Source organism: Lonchura striata, chromosome 16, assembly GCF_046129695.1.
Source record: "Lonchura striata isolate bLonStr1 chromosome 16, bLonStr1.mat, whole genome shotgun sequence".
Lineage (NCBI taxonomy): Eukaryota > Metazoa > Chordata > Aves > Passeriformes > Estrildidae > Lonchura > Lonchura striata.
This window is the reverse complement of record NC_134618.1, coordinates 10984138-11004600: the sequence shown is the minus strand read 5'-3', so window position 1 is coordinate 11004600 and position 20463 is coordinate 10984138. Positions and strand designations below refer to the sequence as shown.

Here is a 20463-nt window from a genome sequence, read left to right as displayed (position 1 = left end):
GGGATTTGATTGATTAACTGGCTCTATGGAAGACAAAAAAAAAAAATACTACATGCAAACCAAAGTTAAGAACATTGAAAAAAAATTTTTCTCTTACTTCTTTCTCAAAATTCTCTCTCTCTTAAATAGTAATGGCAAGACAAGGGTGAATATATATTTTGAACAGATGCCTCTTCAGTGCAATTTTTTATGTTGTATTTTAATTTTGTACTTTCTCACCTAAGGACCAGAAGTGCCCAGAGAAGTGTAAATTGATCCACTGAGAACTCACAAGCACTGAGGTACTGACTCAGGACCACTTAACTCCCAGAGCTGAGCTGCCAGGAGAACTTGCCACTTCAACTCGCTACAGTCAACTATTAAAATTCCTCCATTCTCAACCGTGCTCACCAGGAATACAAACCTCTCAACAGTCGATCTATTTCAGCGAGAGTTACAGAAGAGAGATGAAATTTGCAGTCCTTCAGAAACCTCCAAAACTGCAGCATAGTCAGGGTGTAAGTGCCATCAGAAGAAGGAGCATAGCCTAAGGTACTGTAGAAGCAGTAGGCTTTTCTCAATTTTGAAATATGCCTCAACACAGCCAATTCTACCTAAATAAAGCAGGATATGTTTTCAGCATCATCTCAAAGCAAGAAGAGATCAGTTTGTATTGATCCTGTAACTGGGCAGATAATTATTTGACATTGCAACTTAGCATATCCCTGGCTAAGCGTTCACAAAAGCATTACTCAAAAGTAATGATTCAACTCAAAAGGCTTTTGGTGACTGATAAAAACAAATCATCCTCTGTCAGCGGACAAACCTTGGAGTAGCTAAAGCTGGTTGCTCAATGTCCTTCCAGATATGTTAACCTATTTTTAATTGGCCTTTTTTAGTGGAAGCTCAGATGAGACAATACTGTCTATTCATTGTTTTTGCTTTTCTTTTTTCATGGCCTTCAGATTTTCAACAACTGTTTAATGGAAAGAGTTACTTTAACACAAATAAACTAGAAATAAAGCAGTATGAAACACAGTAGAGGTTAAAACTGAAAGTATGAAATAGTAGACTTATACTTGTTGCATTTCTTCCTCTCTATCTTTCTTTGTGAACAAGACAAGCAGTGACGATAAATCCAGATCAATATCTGATCCCAGAAAATAAGTCTTTCCGAAGGCATTAATGACTCTGGTCCTTTCTACCAAGCAAATAAAATAAGTTAGAACAAATTAAAACAAAGCTTAATATATGCACACAAAGAAAAACAAAATGTGTATTATTTCTTCTTATATTTCTGACTTGGAACAATAGATTCCTTCACAGTAAGAAGCAGTGATTTCACAACCAACAGCAGAACACCTGAAGAGAAATTCTGTCAAATCAGCCCCTAATTAAAAGGAAATGCAGATATTAAAAAAGCTGTGAAACTGTCAGACAATAGTTCCATTCATTACAAGATGTAATGTGGATATGTCACTTCACTCCAAAGGTCACTAACAGGAAACACAGCATGGAAGGAAAAGCCATGACTCCCATTTCTATCTAAATTCTTTCAAGAAATATGTCTGGTCTTTGAGTATGTATAAATAGTTTCATATTCTAGTAAAATGGAACAACAAAATGTGAACTAAGTAAAATTTGTTTTGTTAAGCTGCTCACTAATGGCAGAATGTCTTCTTGGGCTAGTGGCTCTCCGGTTCTTGGCTTTCACAGCAGACCTTTGACAAGCAGGATAGTTCACGAGACGATCATTTACAAACTCTCCTTCAAATCTGTGACCATTCTTGAAGAAAAAGTTGCCCTACAGACAGATTAATTATAAATATAAAACAAAGATTTAAAAAACCCTAAACCACTAATTCTCTCATTCAAATTTCCTTTTCAGAATCTTGGCTAAAATGCAATATATGAAATAAAATACAGCAAAATAATTTTTCTGCCCTCTTTTATAATGCATTTTGTTGCCTATTAAATAGGTACACTCTTGGGATAAAGGACTGACTATATATTTGTTTGATTTTGAAAAGTATTTCTCCCTCATATAGAAAGACTTGTTTGTACTCCTTAGGTTGCATATGTAGCACTCCACTCAGAGTTTTTTCAAAAGTCTGTTTTATGAGAGGTTTTAAGAACTTCTCTGTGCAAGGACAGCTTGAAATCCATTAGCTCACAGTGGAAGTGTGAAATTCTGACCAACCACTACAAAACTCAAGATGCACCTATGGAACCGAAAATCTCCACAGTGGAATATATGTCTTTGTATACCCAAAACATATCTAATTACAGAGTCAGCCTGTGTCCTTGGAAGGACTCCTGCTTTCAGTGGACTCTCTGCCCTTCCTGTGGGGATTCCATCCACACTGCAAACTGAATGCAGTTTGCTGTACAGAAATCTAGAGATCCACTATACAGAGCAGAACAGCTTGCTCTGCTGTTGTCTGTAGTTCTGACAATACTCACCTTGCCATGCTTCTTATTATGCACCCATTCTCCACTGTACACTGCTCCATCAGCATAAAGAAATGTCCCATGTCCATGGCGCTCCCCTTTTACAAAATCTCCCACATATTCATTCCGTAGAGGATACTGAGACAAATCCATTTTCTTCAAAAACCATGTGTGCATGCCAGAACCATGCTGAAAAAAATTTCTGTGTTTAATAAACAGGTCCAGACTTTGGCAATTCTCTGAAATAAAAACCCTCACCTGATGGCTGCAGCAGGGACAGAACTAGATCCTACAAAGGTGCATGGGAGAAGCACCCAGAGGATGCACTGCATCAACACATACTTGAGCAAGCTCTACCATGGGACTCCTAAAGATACCCACTCTTCCTCCCTGAATCCTTCTGTAGTGCACAGCCAGGTGAGGAACACCATGCCACAGAGTCAGGATGGTCCACAAGCTGGACTCATTGACAATTTTAGGCAGAGTGAAAAGACATAGCAAGTAACTCACCTTCTTTTTGAAACAGAATAGCAATAACAAATGGAAGGAACTGAAAATGCCACAAAATTGTCTTCCTTCATAAAAGTTTTCCAAGAGGGAACAGTGTGGATTAGTATTTTATAGGTAATGCAGAAATAAACTGCCACATATACCTACTGCTGAAGTCATAGCTCAAACTAAGTCACAAACACTTCTTTAACTTATTTTTTTAATTGAAAAATGTTTCTATTTTCCACTGGGGAATGAAATCTGGATTTTATAAGACTAAATCAAAATCCTTTAACAATTTAAATATTGCTAACATAAGACTCAATTTACAATAAAGAACATGTTTGTGTTATCTCAACTGGCAAACTCAACTGGCAAAAATCATACAAAGCTCCTTTGATGTTGCACAAAACTCCCTGTTTAGCTTTCCTAGATTAGTGGACTAAAGCACAGTTTCTGGGGAAGAAATTAATACCTGTAAGCCATACTGCCACTCTCCTTCGTACTCTTGCTTATCTGTCAGCCATATCATTTTTCCATATCCATGCTGTAGATTTTTCTTCCAATGACCAAAATAGGTATTTCCAGATCTGTAACTGCAAAAAATTAATAGAAGTTAATTAATATCAAATTCTGTGCTGATCTTATGGAAGGTTTATGTGAAACCTCATTGCTAATACATTTATAATTTATTAAGGCTAAATATAAGCATTAAACTGAAAATTGACTCACTATGACATGGACATAGAGGTTTTATTGTAGGCACTGTTTACCTCCTACTTTTAATTTAGAAATCACTAAAAGTATTAACCAGCTCTTTTTCCCAAAAAGTCTTTGCCATAGTTATTAACAATATTTTTTAATATATTATTCTATAGATAAGTCATTTATTCATAAGGCAGCTTCATCCACTCAAATCAGTCAAGTCTGTTTGGTTTTCAGTACTTAATTGTGATTTACCAAAGCTGATTTGGGATTTTGTCTTAAGCTATTCTTTTGTGTGAATGGTCAGTAGAAATACTGCACATAAAAATAAACTTCTAAAGGTCTGTTCTGTTATCATAAAGCATTTTGTACATTTTTTTATTCCACTGCAGAAGGTACACGCTTCTATAAAATGACAGCATTTGTACCCACTTTAAACAACACAAGAAACTGCAACATAATACTCAAAAATAAAAAAAGTTGAGGGCAAGAACAAGTGTTACCATATTTACCGTCTGAATCCCCATCCTTCTCTGACATTATTTACCCAATCACCTGAATACCAGGATGTATGTTCCTGATCATAATAAATTTCACCCTGAAACAAATAGCACAGTCAGTTTAAATACCTAAATATTCATCTACCTGAATAAAACACCACATGCAAATGATATTATGCTTGTAATCACCTTCTAATACTTAGAACATCATTTTGACTCACTGTACTGAAAGCAACAGAAGGGATACAATTAAATAAAGAAAACAAGCTCTTTTGATTAATATTAGGTAAGACCTTAAACACCAAATGTTCAAAAGAAAAATCCCATTACATTACATCAAAATCTACCATGTTTTTCAAACCTTTTGGAAATACTTTAAGAGAGCTAACCTTGGCATCTTAATTACAATACTCAGTCTGAGGTAGATCAGTTTACTGACCCATTCAGACTTTGATTTCCAACAGTAGGTCTACAGTATTAATTGTATTCACAACCTCCGAAAAGGTCCCTAGGAAAAATCCCTACACAGGATAAGACCATGCAACAGAACAAAACACTTTAACACTTGCTGTTCCTGAAGGTGTCACCCGAGCCCATGCTCTCATTTAGTTTTTACTGACCTTTCCATGTCTTTTGCCATTGCACCAATAACCAATGTAAGAAATTGGATGAGTACCGCTCCTGAAAACTCCATACCCATGCCTAAGTCCATCTTGGATTGATCCTTCGTAAACACTGCCATCATTCCAGGTGTAACGGCCATTATGCATTGGCACATTCTTAACAAATGTTCCCTGAAAGATTAAAGTCAACATCCAAATCTAAGACTTTCTGTTTCCTAACCTTCTGGGACAGGTCAGGCTTGTAACTGAAATCACTGCCACAGCTCTGCAGTTGCCACCAGTACTGTACCAATTACTGCAACTTTTCTACTTTCCCTCATTTTGCACATCTAACTGGGTGCAACTGTGTGCAGTTATAACTTAAATTTTACTTTACCTCGTATTTTACTCCATCAGCCCATGTGTAAGTCCCTTCTCCATTCATACGTCCTTCAGAAAATAGACCCTTCAAAATGAAGAGAATAGTATCATTTGCAGATTTACTCTGAAGCTTACAGTGAGTGTAAGATTTTAAAAGAATGACACATTAATTCTCCTCCAACTACTAGTTTCAAATGAAGAGTTTTAATGCTTCTTGGTGCTTTTAAGAGAAAACTTACTCTGCTATTTTTTAAAAAATTTATACACTCACCTTGTACATATTTCCTCCCTCAAAACATATAAATCCTTCGCCCTCATAGAATTCATCAACTTTTTCACCTTCATAGCTACAAAGAAAACAAACTAAAGATGAAGATTTCAAGTCACTACCAATAGATCTAAATCACATAAATGACCATATAATCACATAAAGGATCATATAAATGATCATAAATGACCTTTGATTTACCATGGCCTACACACAGATCAGCTGATGCATCTTGTGTAATGAACAAGAAAATTTTCAATTTTTTGAACCTTTTTTGTAACACTCCACATAATTATTGTGTTGCCTCAGACCCATATTTCCTTCAATTAGGAAAAAAAAAGCACATTGGTAGCATTTTCTACCTTACAGTCAGGCATGCTGGTATATGAAACATTACATACAAACATCACACTGAAATACAAAAGGATTTTGTTAACATTGCCATTCACCTGCTTCCTCAGTTTAGGATATTCTGAAGAGATATGAGCAGCCTTAAGCGTTAAAAGGCAGCAACAACCCAAGATTACATAATATATTTTCCTTCACTAGTTATCTGTATACTTTAACAAAACTTCACTGAAGGTGAACAAGCTGAAAGAATGAGGGTTTGGGCAGGCAGAGAGCACCAGCAGCACTCTAGGATGCAAGAATGCAGCAGAATTCCACATGTACATCTCCTAAGGTGCCACTGCTACTAGGTCTGAATAACCTGATTCTTGGCTTCAAATCAGTGTTTGTATGACACTGGCTACAGCAGAGATACTTAAATGAGAGTTCTTGACTTCACTGCTGTGTTTGTAACAAGTGTACCTTTTTATAATCACTTGAGCAAGAACAGGCTCTTCATGGATGGCGGGAACAGGCTGGACTGGTGGTTCCTCTACCTCTTTATCTGGTGCCTCTGGAATTGCTGGAATTTCTTCACTCAATGACTCACTCCACAAATCTGGCAGCGTTGTTAAGCCACTATCAGTTGTAGTATCTAAAGATTCTTCTGACTTCTCAACAGCTTGCTTCTTATCATCCTTCCTGGCACCTTTCTTCTTGCCATCTTTCTTCTTGCCGTTTGTCATAGCTACTGAATTGTCTCAGTGTGTACTTCCCTTCTGAAAAACGAAAATTTATTTCTGTCTTACTTACATATTTTTAATCTATAAGCTAGTTAAAAAAAACAAAAACACAGACAACTACCAAAAAATAAAACCCCAAAAAACACAAACCCACAGTATTTCTGTAATTATTACAAATGCATGTATTAAAGTAATCTGTGTAACAGCAATTCCTCAAGCCAGTAGTGTCAGCTTGTGGCAGGCAGGCCACAATGTTAACAGGGAGCAACGTCTCTGAATTACCTCCAAGTCTTCCATCAAAACCACTGTGATGGAGGTGTTATCAGTAGACTTACTTTTGCCACATGGAGATCTCCATCTTTACCCGATTTTTAGCTATTAGATTTAATTACATTGAAATGTTGAAAGCCATTTCTCAAAGATATGCATTTGGCAAGTTCTGGGAAGTTACACCTCCACTACTATTACTGATTTAACTTGCCTTCCAAGTCATGAGTTGCAGACCGAACCACAGCACAGCATAACCACCAAATCTTGTAGTTATCTTGCCAGTTGAGAGCTACCTGAAGGTTACAGGACTGCGGGCACAGCTGCAATCCTATCACAGCCGCGTATCACCGCTTGGTAGTGCAAGAACCCAATTTGAGAGTGCCGCAGCGGCGAGGGCTGGCAGGGACAGCCTCACCTTCACCGGCACCCGGCGGGGAACGGCGGGGCCAGGCCGGTGCCGAGCCCTCACCGAGCCCTGTCTGAGGCAGATCGGGCCCGGGCCGGTGCCGAGCGCTGTGTGAGGCACAGCGGGATCTGGCCGGTGCCGAGCGCTGTGTGAGGCACAGCGGGCCCGGGCCGGTGCCGAGCCCGGTCCGAGGAGCAGCGGGATCTGGCCGGTGCCGAGCCCTGTGTGAGGCACAGCGGGCCCGGGCCGGTGCCGAGCCCTGTGTGAGGCACAGCGGGCCCGGGCCGGTGCCGAGCCCTGTGTGAGGCACAGCGGGCCCGGGCCGGTGCCGAGCCCTGTGTGAGGCACAGCGGGATCGGGCCGGTGCCGAGCCCTGTGTGAGGCACAGCGGGATCTGGCCGGTGCCGAGCCCTGTGTGAGGCACAGCGGGCCCGGGCCGGTGCCGAGCCCGGTCCGAGGAGCAGCGGGATCTGGCCGGTGCCGAGCCCTGTGTGAGGCACAGCGGGATCTGGCCGGTGCCGAGCCGTGTCTGAGGGGCAGCGGGATCTGGCCGGTGCCGAGCCCGGTCCGAGGAGCAGCGGGATCTGGCCGGTGCCGAGCCCTGTGTGAGGCACAGCGGGCCCGGGCCGGTGCCGAGCCGTGTCTGAGGGGCAGCCGGACCCGGGCCGATGCCGAGCCCTGTGTGAGGCACAGCGGGCCCGGGCCGGTGCCGAGCCGTGTCTGAGGGGCAGCGGGATCTGGCCGGTGCCGAGCCCTGTGTGAGGCACAGCGGGCCCGGGCCGGTGCCGAGCCGTGTCTGAGGGGCAGCCGGACGCGGCCGGCCGAGCCCCTCTCCCGCGCAGGCGCAGTGCGGCGGCGCTGCCGTGGCCGTGGCAACGCCGCCGCCGCGGGGCCCGGGCCCGGCCGGGCGGGTTTCCACCCCGGCAGCGCAGCGCTGCGAACCCGCGGCTCCACACCAGCACGGACCATTTGCTGCAGGCTCTTGGCCACAACCGTGCTGGGTGGCACGGGCACGGCTCTGCCACGTTGCTCGGAGAAGCGGCGCGGACTGGAGGAAGAGCAGCAGCATCATGGCCACAGCTGCATCAGCGGCAAATGGAGTGTGAAGGGAACATAATACAGAAATACAGATTTCTTGGGTCAAATCTTGGTCCTACAGAACTGGAAGAGCGTAGCTACCTGCTTTAATGGCTCCTGATTCAAAAAGACCATTTTCTACCTTTGATTGTACTGAGATAGAATTTGGACTGACCTGATCAGCCCTAATGAAACAGCTATTTTCCCCATTCTTTATCAGAAAAAGAATCCCTGTTCTTGAAAAACAAGTTTGGAATTTGGAAGGGGACAATAATAATGAAAAGTAATGATGCCAGACTAATTATTCGATTCAAGACTTAAACACAGATAACAGGAGATTAATCATTAAATGCAACATTTAAGCTCCATGTCATTATCTAGCAAAATCTGGCTTTGGTATAAGAAAAAAATATTTTAACTTGTGTACCATTTCCATTTTCTTTAAAATTATCATATATATGATGCATAAACATTGAAAACTAATACTTGGTTTATGGCGTTGCCAGGGACTTGAATCCACATTCCACTTCATTTTCAGAATCAGTGTATTTGCTATAAATGAGGTTCAGCTACTCCTTATCTTTATATATAAATGTATTTATTTTATAAAAGTTTTGATTGCTGCTCAAAGAAGTACAACATACACTAAACTGCAATAAGAGAGAAGTTATTTACATGAATTCCAGGATGTTGGTATTGATGACTTGACAGGCATAACAAGGAAACCCTGCTGAATGCCTCCAAGTGCTCTTGCTTTCAGCTTGAAGACTGCCTAAAACTTTTTTATTCAAAATAAGAGAATCATGATAAAAGCTCCAAATATTGCCAAGAATTAAAATTTAAAATGGTAATAAGCAAACACTGACTTATTGTGGTGAAATCAAGTCCAAACTGACTACGTGTCTCATAGTAGGCCTTCCATGGGGGCAGTTCCAGGGATGCTCAATCTCACCCATATGGGTGATCAGTTTTCTCATTTCCTGAACATTCAGTGCAGTTCCAATCATCACCTGCAAGCAAAGGAAAATAAATTAATTCTCTCCTTTTTCCTTTTGCCAGCAGACACAGACCAGAGCAATACTTCAGCTACTATAATAAATTCTGTACAAGGCATTAAAAATAAAAAACACCTACCAGACAATCAGAAGACAAAACCCAGCTAACACTGGGTTCATGAACCCATTAGTTTGGAACAAAATAAAAAACTAGCAGAAATATCTCCCACGTTACACTAGATAAAAACATAAGGAACAGAAGGAAGGATATTAGCTGTTGACACTCAGCAGTAAATAAATTTGCCCTGCAATACACATGCAGATATAGCCACCTCTACTACATCAGGAAATGTGTTATTTATTTATTTGAGCACAAACAGTACTTACAGACTTCCTGCAAGCTCGAGAAGCAAACATCTGTCTGACCCTGGAGGGCCTGCACATCACTCCAGGGCAGTCGCTCAACATGAAAATCAGCTCATCTATGTCTTGTGGACCAAAAGTCCAGTTTTTGCTTGTTGGCAATGATACTAATTTCACTCTTTGAGTTACAGGAGCTGGAAGGTTTGAAATGACAATAAAGAAACAGAAGTATAAGAAATTATATTTTCTTGAGAGAAAAGCTGAGAAACTACTTTCAAATGTTAATATGATGTGATGTGCATATATACTAATGTTTAAATTTAATCTTTTGATGGATGTAATTAACTAACCAAAGTGGTAACTATGGTAGATATCCTTTTAATATCAACCAAAAAGATAAGTTTGCAAACTTAAAAGCAGGAAGATCTACTTTCTAACAAACCCTTCCATTCTAAAGAACAAATGGTTTATGAAACTTTTTTGAGTTTATGTGACTACAGAATCACTCAGGATTTACAATGGTAAGAGACTGATAATTAATAGCATTTTAGAACAAAGAAACCTTTGGATATTCTGGAATGAAGACTATGGAAAAAATGTGCAGTGACTTCCCAAAAAGCAAAGTGGTACCATACTCTGTGCATTTTCACTATCCTCACTATATAAGGGAAACAATAAGGAACTTGCAAATCACAAAATTCGCTCAAAAGAACAAAGCAAGTCACTACCAAAGCCATAAGGAAAACCAAAGACAATCAGTTACTAATGCTATCTATTTATTTTAAATTACTAGATTTACCACTTCCCCACATTTATCCCTGCAGGTGTACTAATAAAACAAAAGAATTTTAATGTAACATATCCAGAAAAGGCACATCCAGTCATGTAACCAAAAAGTAACTCCAGTCTTCAAAAACTTCTGTAAAAAGCTGGCAAGATAAATAATTTACAATGTTCTGTTAAATCATGCAAAGATACCACAGAATCATAAGTCTTAAAAAAAAAAAAAAATCCCATATACAATAATGCATTTTATTTCAAATCCTCTGATCACAGCCAAGAGAACTTTTGCATAATCAGTTTAAACCTTTGAACTCTTTTACTTCTAGCAATTCTGGTCCAAACTCACCATTTTCATTTATGACAAAATCAAAGCCATTTTTTCTGAATATTTCCAGGTTTTCAATCAATACAGTTTCATTTACTGCTGTTAAATTGAGATTTTGAGGCCTGAGAGAAAGAAAAAAAGATGGTGCTGCATAGATACACAGTGCAAAGCATTAAAGACAGATTTCAGAAACAACCTAGAAATATTTAATACAGAGCTCTGTAGTAAAATTATTCACTCTGCTGTGTTTAAAAAAAAAAAATCTCACTACTGAACAGTTGCTTCCAAGTGTTACTCAGCAGATGAAGTCAGTTGGGCAGCATTCCTTGTTGCAGGACCAGTCTCCAACATCCTACCAAACTGTGGCTTGCTATGAAAGCCCACGAGAAATCTGTTTGATCACTGACTTGCTGCATAGCTACAACTGCATCCCTGGAATTTATGTTTCATGCAAGGATTGACTCTTTGAAACACAGAATATAAAAACCACTTTAGTCTCAAGTGTTCTGAATGTTTGAAATGCTACATAAATATAAATCAGAGATATCCTTCTGAAACACTGAATTCAACTAATAACATGTTATTGTTAAAACACTGAAAATACTTACACTATCAGCTTCTGACCTTGGAGAACAGTGTGTTGTTGCAACATCTCAAAGTTGTATTTCTCATCAGTAGCATGTTGGTCAATTATGAAAAGATCAGAATTCAACTTTGCTATTATAAACCCCAAATTGAACTGGCCAATGATTTCCATTTTTGCAAACATTTCTTTACTGTATAGAAAAAATATAAAGAGATTATAAATTACACCCTTATCAGTTAACATGTAAAACTTAAAAACTTCTGTTTCTCCCCTGCAGAATACACTTTAATTAAAAAAAAAAAAAAATCTCATTTAAACAGGATATAAATGTTGTAAATCTGCCAATGACCTATGAGGCCATTTCTGGCAGAACAAAATCCATCACTAAGACAAGTTTTCCCCATTTGTGATAATAAAATTCGAAGCAGGCAATATGGCAATAGCCCAGGTAAGTAACACTGGAGATGGCGTTGTGGTTTTGAAGACAGCTGACATATTTGCCTTCTTTTCACAATTAGAAGACTTTCCTAACACATTTTTTAAATCCAAATATTAACAAATAATAAGACACTGACTGTCCCCTGATCACCTGAATGTAACTTATTTTTCCAGGTATGTCTCACCAAATTTCATTCACACAAGGGACAAATATAAGCTATGCAGTCTTTTCAGTGTGCTGTCAAGAAATTTGGTGTTTCTCTGACCGTACTGCAATTTACAAGGCTGAACTAAACCAAGTCAATGATGTTTGTGGTCTTTTTAGTGTCTTTTTCCACATTCTGTTTGCATGGAGTTCAAGTAACTGCTCTGTCAGTAAAATAACTCATCAAATAGGTTTTTTTTCTGACATTAAATAAAAAATAGACCCAAATCTAGCAGATACATGTAAGCCTTTTTTCCACCCATAAGACAGGTCTTATATTTTTGCTTAACTAATTTTTTTAACTAATGAGCAAAATATATCAAACAAGTGAAAGCAGAAATACCTGATTTCTTTTCTTAATTCATCTTCTGCTACTTTATTGTCCCCAGGACTAATTTTTGCTTTAAATCTTCTGTAATTTTCAGTTTCTGTATTTTTCTGTTGTTGCTGTATTACCTTTTTTACTTTTTCTGCCAAAACCTTCATAGAGAATTCAAGAGGCACAATTTTCTTTTGAACTTCCACCAGCACATCAACACTAGTGTTCTTCACTTCAAGATATTTACCTGCCTTGAAAACATCTGCTTCACTTTTAAAGTTTTTGCTTTTAAAACGTTTTACTCTTAGGGAACAACTACTGGCTTCTTGAGAAAACTTGTTTTGATCAGTCCAGTCATTCACTTGATCTAGCTTGGGTTCAGTGCCCAAGACCTCAACATCACAGTCCAGTGACTTCTTACTGCATCCAGCAGTTTTAAGACATTCCTTCTGCATCTGTTCTTCTGTGCTACAGAATTCTTCCTCAGAATTAATTGCACTTTCACTATTGATGCAGCTTCCAGCTTCTGGTGTACTACATCCAGCATCTGACTCAGAAATACTACAGAATCCAGAATCTGCAGTATCTTCTAATTTGCTCAAGTGTCTCCTTGGAATTGACACCTTTGAGTCCAACTTCTGACAACTTTCATCCTTCTTAGTCAAGACACTTTTTTTAATCTTTACAGTACTCCCAGTGGTATCGAGTAACCTTTGTCTAGGGGAAGTGTGCTGCTGTTTTACCTTTTTAGAGCTTTGAAAATTACTTTCTGCTGCTTGATGGAGAGAGAATGACTCCCTTAATCTGGCAAGAGTCATTATTCTTTTGCCTTCACCACTTGGATTTTCAGTCTCAGAGTCAGACAGCACATCTGCCTGAGGCTTTTCTGCCTCTTCAGGAAGTGTCTTCTTCAAGTTACCTAATGAAATCAGAATACAGAGTATTTCAAGATTCTAAGTTAGCTGGAAGCATGAATTAAACAATGTGCTTTAGGAAAAGGAATGAAAAGAGGCAGAAAAATAGCAAATTGCTCAAAGGAGTCCTTAAGCTTCAGACAATGAGTATAGGGCTGAAATGCATTAATATCAAACACAGAAACAGTTACATCTTGAAGATATTAATGACACTACTAAGAAAGAATTTGTAGTCTCTTTTTAAATTGGAACAGTAATCAGTCCAATCAGCACATTTATTTATATTATCAAAGGAGTTTAATAACAGAGTCACAATGAAAAGTGAATTACTCTCACACTTTAATGGTCACTATAAAATTCCACTGGTAAAGTGTTAAGGAGCTGACACAATAGGCACTTAGAGTATATGGGACTTGCAGGTCATTAGAGGACTTCAACCTCGTCAACTGCCAGTCCAACAAGGATTTTACTGCAGGTTAATTTAAAATAACAGCCAGAATCAGGCTACAACTGATTCTGTATATCAGCAAAAAGGAAAATTAGAAGGGGCTCTTCTGTAGATAACATAAAAGAATCAAAGTTTAAAATCCAATAAACTCATACTTAGTTTTCGTATTTTATTTATGACCCCTTAACCATTCTTTCTCAAAGACATTTTCATTAAAAAATCATAGGTTTCTTTTAGTATCTTGGGCGAAATCTTTTGCAAGCATTATCAATTCATTCTGTGTGAATTTTTTGCTTCCAAAGTTGACTGTAAATCCTACTGTACTGGCATGTGCCATTTCCATAACAATCACTTAATAACTTAGGGTCCTTCTTTATTTTTTGGTTTATTTTTTTTTCCATTTCTTCTTTGGGTTTTTAAAAACATGGTTTTCCATCTTTAATTCTCTGCCATATATCATACTCAAGACTTCCACATGTTATGTCCTACCTGCAATATCCAGTAGTTTCTGATTGACATTCAGTTTGTTAACATCACTACCAAACATCTCCATCAGAGAAGTCTTTAGAATTGCTAATAAAAACTTTTCCTCCTGAAGTAAAATTTGTCTTTTGTCAGGAGTTACATTGATGTCAACACACTCTGGGGAAAAAAAAAAAAAGAAAAAAAAAGAACTGCTTTACAAATAAAATGCAACGTTATTGCACAGAATTAGTTCTGGTTTGTTTGCCATTTTGTCTGCAAATCAGATTTAACTGCCTTAACATCCCAGCAAACAAACACATGATGCAAGTTTTCTTGTATTTTAAGATGACCTCTTCCTCATCACTTAAGAAGCTACAGTACATCACTTAAGAAGTACAGAAAAGGTGGAGGGGAAAAATAGTGGAACCACAGATAGATTCTACCCTCACCAACTGAGCATTAAAAAACCATCAGAGTGTAGGAAGTCATACAGATGAAAATGACAATATTCTCTAAATACAAACATCACTGAAGAATAAATTGTAATAGCCTTTACTAAAGTCACTAAAAATTATTCAGAACGTACCAGAATCTACCCCAATATTAAGGACAACAAATGGATACTGGTGTTTATTGTGTAAGTGATAAACTTCATTCACAATCTTGACAACCTGCAAAAAAGGAGAAAAAAATAATAAACTTCAAAAATACTATCTTCCACTTCGCACCAGTGTATATTAATTAATGTACTAGAACATCTATTGTATGATTAAATCTTGTTCAATCAAATAGAAACAACCAAGACAGAGACTTGAGACAGAGGGACTTCTACAACCAAGAAACAAACATACACATGAGCAACTAGTCCTGAGGTTTTCAGAGAATATTGCGTTAGTGGGGCTGATGACAGAAAAACAGCCTGACCTTGGCTGGATCGCAGGGACGTTGGTTGATAAAGAAGAACTGTCTGTCTGTCGTGCTCCTTCCAACACCATGATCACAACGAGAAATGAAGCCACTAATACTGTTGGATAAATAATGTAAGAGTAAGGGAAAATGGATGAGAAAGGCGTGTTTAAGGGGAATGTATTTTATAAGGGGTTTAAGGAAGTAATATTATACAGCATCAGTGAATATGTAAATACACATTTCCTCTCCCAATTCCTTGTCTGACAAAGGCTACTATAAAATTGCATCCCAATATCTCCTATGTTATTTGTGGCTCTTTTCAATAAATCACACCTTTTTATTTTTTTACTTTCTTAAACTTTGGTTTATGGTAAAGTGCCACACGCAGCAGTGGTTTGTACTTTCCTAATTACCTATAAAGATTTTGTGGCATGTCAGCAGGGTTGAGTCCATATTCTTCACAAACTGCTTCACTTGGAGGAAGCTGAACAAAAGGAATAAGGCTCTGCAACTGCAAAAAAAAGGGAAGGAAGTGAAACATCAAACCTATATAGATTTTTCCCTTCTATTTTATTGTAATTTATTAGCCTTAAAATTTATTTGAGAAAAATGCTGGGTTTTGGCTGACCAAGAGCTGACCAAGACAAACACTTAAAATATCCAAACCTACTAGAAGATAATAGCACTATTGATTGATAACAGAAAAATGCCTCTAAGAAATGCCTGTTCTCATTCTTTGATATCACAATGTGTGCTTTAGTTATTTCACAGACCCTTACATTAAATGTACACAAGCAGAACAACAAAATGATTGACAGTTTGACATATAATTGACCTAAACAAGTTTGATGCTAAAATAAAAGGCAAAAAGAGTAATAGTCCTTTTCTTTTGAAAGGACAATAAAACTATTAGAAAATGTGTTATTTGAATCACAAGCTCCCTAAGAACAGTTATGTTTACCAGAAACATTTTCCCAGTCATGCCACTACTATTTTTCTGCCATTAAAGCAGCTTCCATCAATTTAAGCATTCAATACTTAAAAAACAATAAAAAACAGGCTATAAGCTAAACATGCTATTCAGATAACACTCAATTTTCAACTATGCTTGGTGCCACACATGGCAAGACAAAGTTACATCTTCCCTCTCATCTTTCAGCTACAGCATGAACAGGGTTTGAGATCTCTGTATGGGCACTGTGGAGGGAAAAATTGTTTATCAACAGCCAGCAGCTATCAACCACTCAATATTTCTGATGACTGTAATATACAGTTGTAGGAAGGATGTTTTTGAGCTTTTTTTCATCTCTGCTCTCATCTAGAGGATAACAATTATTTTTATGGCTATTCCTTAGAAAGCATCACAGTCTACAGCTTTACAGGGGCTGACTGCAATCCCATTTAAAGGTTATCCAGAATAAAACCTAAATTTCATAGAAAGAGCTTGCAAAAGTGGATACACTCCATTTTCTGTTCTCCTGTTAAGACTTTCACATCACAGCATTTTAAGGATTTTTTAAATTGCTTGTTCTTGTGACACACAGTCCATTTGCTGACACAACAACTCTTTAAAACTGGTTTCAGAGAGATATTAAGCCATAACCCATCCCCTAAATAATTTCCCTTCATAAAACATCTGTGAGCAGAACCAGGACTTTGGGAGCCTGCAGAGGCTGTGGTGTCTCTCCTCTGTCAACCTGTAGAGCGTGCTGCAGGCCAACACTCCAGCCTCTCACACCTCACCAGGAATTAAAAATCCCTCTGTACAGCTACATCCTCTCTCTTTTCAATAATAAAAGCAATACCTGTTTTTGTCCAAATACTGCTCCAATGTTCTCCTTTAAACTGGGACTTCCAGCAGTGGATATCACACAGCTTTTTTTCCCCTGGCCAACTTGGTTAGTGCAGTTAATCCGCACTCCTTTGGAAACAATACAGTAGGCCTGTAACAGCTGGACCATTTTTGCATATTCCTATTAAAGGAAAAAGAAAGTTCATATTTATAGGAAATGTCTCTTTTTAAAACACAAATGTATAAACAAAGCATTCAGTATCTGCAGGAAACAAAGGAGGGGAGTTTCATCCTTAAAATCTTTACAAACTAAATTTAAAAAAAAAAAAAAAAAAGATAAATAGTACTTTAAAAATAAACCGGATGTTTACAAGACTGATATTTAGTCACAACACAGTAGTCCCTGGTTTTAAAATGCAGATAAGTGATCATGATATGGATTCTCTTCCAAATCTGAGAATCTGAGAATGTATCTTTAAACCCAAATATTGCAAAGCAGAAGAGAAAAGCATACGAGAAGACTTTTCCTATTTGATTAAGATGTAAGACAAGCATGAAATAGTCTGTAATCAGTGCATTCTACAGAGAACTGAGTTTCATTTAGCAGTGATTAAATACTGGGGGATGACACTCCTTTAAATTGAACATTTCTGACCTTACCTTTTTGATGTTTCTTTGGAACTCTTTATGCCGCACTGGTAACGTATAAAACAGCTGCTGGATGCTGACAGTTGTTCCCTGCTGTCGTGGCAAAGGAGTCTTCTGAGTAATTCTGCCATTGTGATCAAACACCAAACGAGTCCCAACCTTTGCTGACTTATGACAGGTGAAAATGGTAACATCACTAGTGGGAGGAAAGAGGCAACAGAATTATTCACTGAGCACCATATTATTTTATCTATTCCTCATGACAAGCAGCATAGAAACTACAGCAATACTATTAATTTTATTAAAACAACTCTTCCCCATAAACAACTAAGAACTACCTGCTCTTTAAAGTAGTGTAACGTTTTCCTAGCTACACATTCTTATTTGTATCCCTTTCAGTCCTCTCTTATAAAGCTCAACGTTAAAATTGAGTTTTGCTGCACACTACATTCCTCAGTCTAATAGATACCAGCAGCATTGTGTACAAAAGCTGATTTAAAATGTATAGTTGGTCTGAAAGAAATTTAAGTACAGCTTTAATCAGTTACAACTTAACATCCAACACTTAAATATTACAGTGTTTTACATCAGAGGATCAAATACTCATGCAAATACACAATCTCACGCTGTAAAGATCCGCATACTTAAGTAACACTAAATTCTGTATATAAAATGACCAATTAGGTGCTTAGAATAACAGAATAATTTTGGTTGGAAATGACTCAGGATGTCATGCAATCTATTGCTCAAAACTGATCTAACAGTAAGGAACTGCAAGTTTCCAAAGCCCCATTTGATCAATAATGGTAAACTGAAAGGGTGCTGTGTTTTTGTGCATATAGTAAGTTCCTACTACTAATAAATAATATTAATTACCTTAATGCACACAGTGAACTCAAAGCTTCACCTCGAAACCCAAATGTTTCAACATGTATTAGATCAGAAAAATCTTGTATCTTTGATGTGTAATGTTTCAGAGCTGGAAAAAGATATTTCAAATATATATTTCACTTCAAAGCAACACTGGTCTATGCAAGTAGATTCTGTATGCATATCAAGAAGCAAAACACCTTCTGTATTATTCACTGTATTTTAAATAACGATTAAAGACAAAATAGTGCTTGCTTTCCCTTTTTTCTATAAACAAGATCTCTTTAAAATCCTCAGATGCACCTGCTATTTCACACTTACATCACAGATTTATTCAGCATTACTGGTAGAAGCTCTACAAGATGCCTCAGAGCAGGACACAGTACCTACCTCTGCTGCTGGCTGGACCTGCTACAGATTTTGTCCTGCCAGAAAACAGCTGCAGCCTGCTTTGTGCATGGTGGACAAGCACAAGTCCAGACCACCACAACAGCTGAGAAGCACTCAATCCACACCATCAGTGCAGCATCAGTCACCAGGTAACAAGCTGCCCTAGCAGCAGCACCCCTGAACTTTCACTGTGCTGGAACAGCAGCAGATTGAGTTTCTGATGAACCAAAAACATACAGTGAACACCAAAGTTACTGAGTGATACTCTGTGGGGAAAAGATTCCTAGTTGTTTTATCAAAAAAGAAATGCCAGTATTTCTACTGCTGTGGCTAGCTGGATTAATCAGACAGTATTCTTTCTGCTCCCATTTTGTGCAATTCATCACTAGCAAATGGGAAGTTTGACAGTCAGGGCAATGTCAGCTCCCTTATAATTCACCTTTCCACACAACTCAATTCCTTCAACAATGTCCAATGATTAAACATTAATTAATCCACAGGGACTTTTATAAGATTTCCACCTCTGTGATTATTTGTATTGCTTGTGCCACTTAAATAAGCAAAGAAACCAAAGACTCTTTCTGAGTTACAAGAACTATAACCACAAGAGCACTACAGATCATTCTAGTATTGCTCAAGTCTTGCACATAACACACACATCATGCAAAAGCCAAGTGTCTATTAAATATTATTAAACTAAATGCCCACACCTAAATTATGAAAAAAATTCAACTTACTCAAGCCTTCAAAGTTTTCTTCTTCCACTCCAACTCCATTATCTGAAACTTCTATCAGTTCTGCCCCATGATCTTTAAGTTTTATATCTACAAAATCGAGTCATAAAGTATTTTAATTCTTTATGTTCAGACATGGTATCAATTTTGCACTTGAAGTCAATTTTTCAAGTAACAGCTTTCCATGTCAAAATTGAGTAATAACAGAAAAGAAAAGAAATCTGATAGCTGTCAAAAGTTAGGTCAATCTAATGCAAACCAGTCTGTAGTTCCAGGTAATTCAGCTTCATTGAACTTCTGCCTGAACAGAGGTTTTCCCAGTTATCCCAGCCACCATCCTGGGAGCTCTGGAAACCAGCCCTGCCTTGACCCTGCGCTAGCCCAAGGCCACTGGCTGGCACAGCCTGATGACCACTGCTGCATAGTGGTGGCCATACATATTTTTAGTGGCCAAAGGGGCTAGAAATCAAATAACACGATTTCACATGCTGCTAGGAACGCAGCTGGAGTCTGTGGATCAGAATGTTTTATTAACCTGAGCTGTAAAATCACTGCAAAGATGCTTGGCCCAAACAGAGTATTTGCCTAGATTTGTTAACATGCACTCGGTTTTGAGGAGAAGGACGTGCTTTAGAAGCCGATGAAAAGTTATGAAATTCGAGGAAGAGTTACCGATGTTGGTAGCTCCGGCATCCAGGCTGTTTTCCACCAGCTCTTTCACGGCCGTGCCGAGGCTCAGCACGACCTGCCCCGAGCAGATGCGATGGACAGAGCCGCGGTCGATGGGCCGGATGGCCCCGGCGGGCTGCGGGCTGGGGAGAGAAGGACAGAAAGCACGGCGGTGAGAGGGGCAGCAAACCCCGCTCAGGCTTCCCCACACGAGCGGGAGGGGAGGCGGGAACCGGGGCAAGCCGGAACCGCGCCAGCAGCCGGGGTACGGCCCGTGCAAGGAGCGCGGCTGCCGTGAGGGGAGCAAAGCGGCCTGGGCGGGGGGTGCGAAGGCGGGGGCCTGGACCGGCGCACACACTCACCAGGGCGCAGCCGCCTCCATCGGGGCCCCGGCGGGGCGGGACGCGCCGCG

General features: G+C 39.0%; 2 protein-coding genes across 6 annotated transcripts in view; both read right to left on the bottom strand.

Annotated features, from left to right (window-relative positions):
• Window positions 1-9147, bottom strand: part of LOC110475518 (radial spoke head 10 homolog B) — a 16428-nt gene extending 7281 nt beyond the window's left edge. Inside the window, exons 1-11 of one of the 4 annotated variants that reach the window (XM_077786875.1) lie at window positions 9065-9147; window positions 6186-6481; window positions 5379-5454; window positions 5124-5192; window positions 4745-4918; window positions 4137-4222; window positions 3395-3515; window positions 2443-2619; window positions 1642-1783; window positions 1059-1180; window positions 404-593 (exon numbers count right to left, since the gene is read on the bottom strand). In XM_077786875.1, coding sequence (XP_077643001.1) covers window positions 404-593; window positions 1059-1180; window positions 1642-1783; window positions 2443-2619; window positions 3395-3515; window positions 4137-4222; window positions 4745-4918; window positions 5124-5192; window positions 5379-5454; window positions 6186-6448 — 1420 coding nt within the window. In that variant the 5' untranslated portion in view covers window positions 6449-6481; window positions 9065-9147. Of the gene's footprint in view, window positions 1-403; window positions 594-1058; window positions 1181-1641; window positions 1784-2442; window positions 2620-3394; window positions 3516-4136; window positions 4223-4744; window positions 4919-5123; window positions 5193-5378; window positions 5455-6185; window positions 6482-6926; window positions 7400-9064 lie in introns of those variants that run through there. The other 3 variants (XM_077786874.1, XM_031506133.2, XM_077786876.1) reach the window with 3 other exon arrangements.
• On the bottom strand, window positions 8775-20463 carry PMS2 (PMS1 homolog 2, mismatch repair system component). Of its 2 annotated transcripts, XM_021539748.2 has the most exons (15): window positions 20414-20463; window positions 20055-20194; window positions 19386-19472; window positions 18265-18367; window positions 17401-17584; window positions 16754-16921; window positions 15362-15459; window positions 14964-15063; window positions 14626-14710; window positions 14064-14216; window positions 12237-13131; window positions 11273-11440; window positions 10686-10786; window positions 9581-9750; window positions 8775-9208 (listed from the first exon to the last, which is right to left on the bottom strand). In XM_021539748.2, the coding sequence occupies exons 1-15, from the start codon at window positions 20431-20433 to the stop codon at window positions 9065-9067; spliced, it is 2616 nt and encodes an 871-aa protein (XP_021395423.2). In that variant the 5' UTR covers window positions 20434-20463; the 3' UTR covers window positions 8775-9064. The 2 variants fall into 2 exon arrangements, 1 of the variants encoding a protein (XP_021395423.2); XR_002466292.2 differs by lacking the exon at window positions 8775-9208 and having other exon boundaries at window positions 9736-9750; window positions 11289-11440.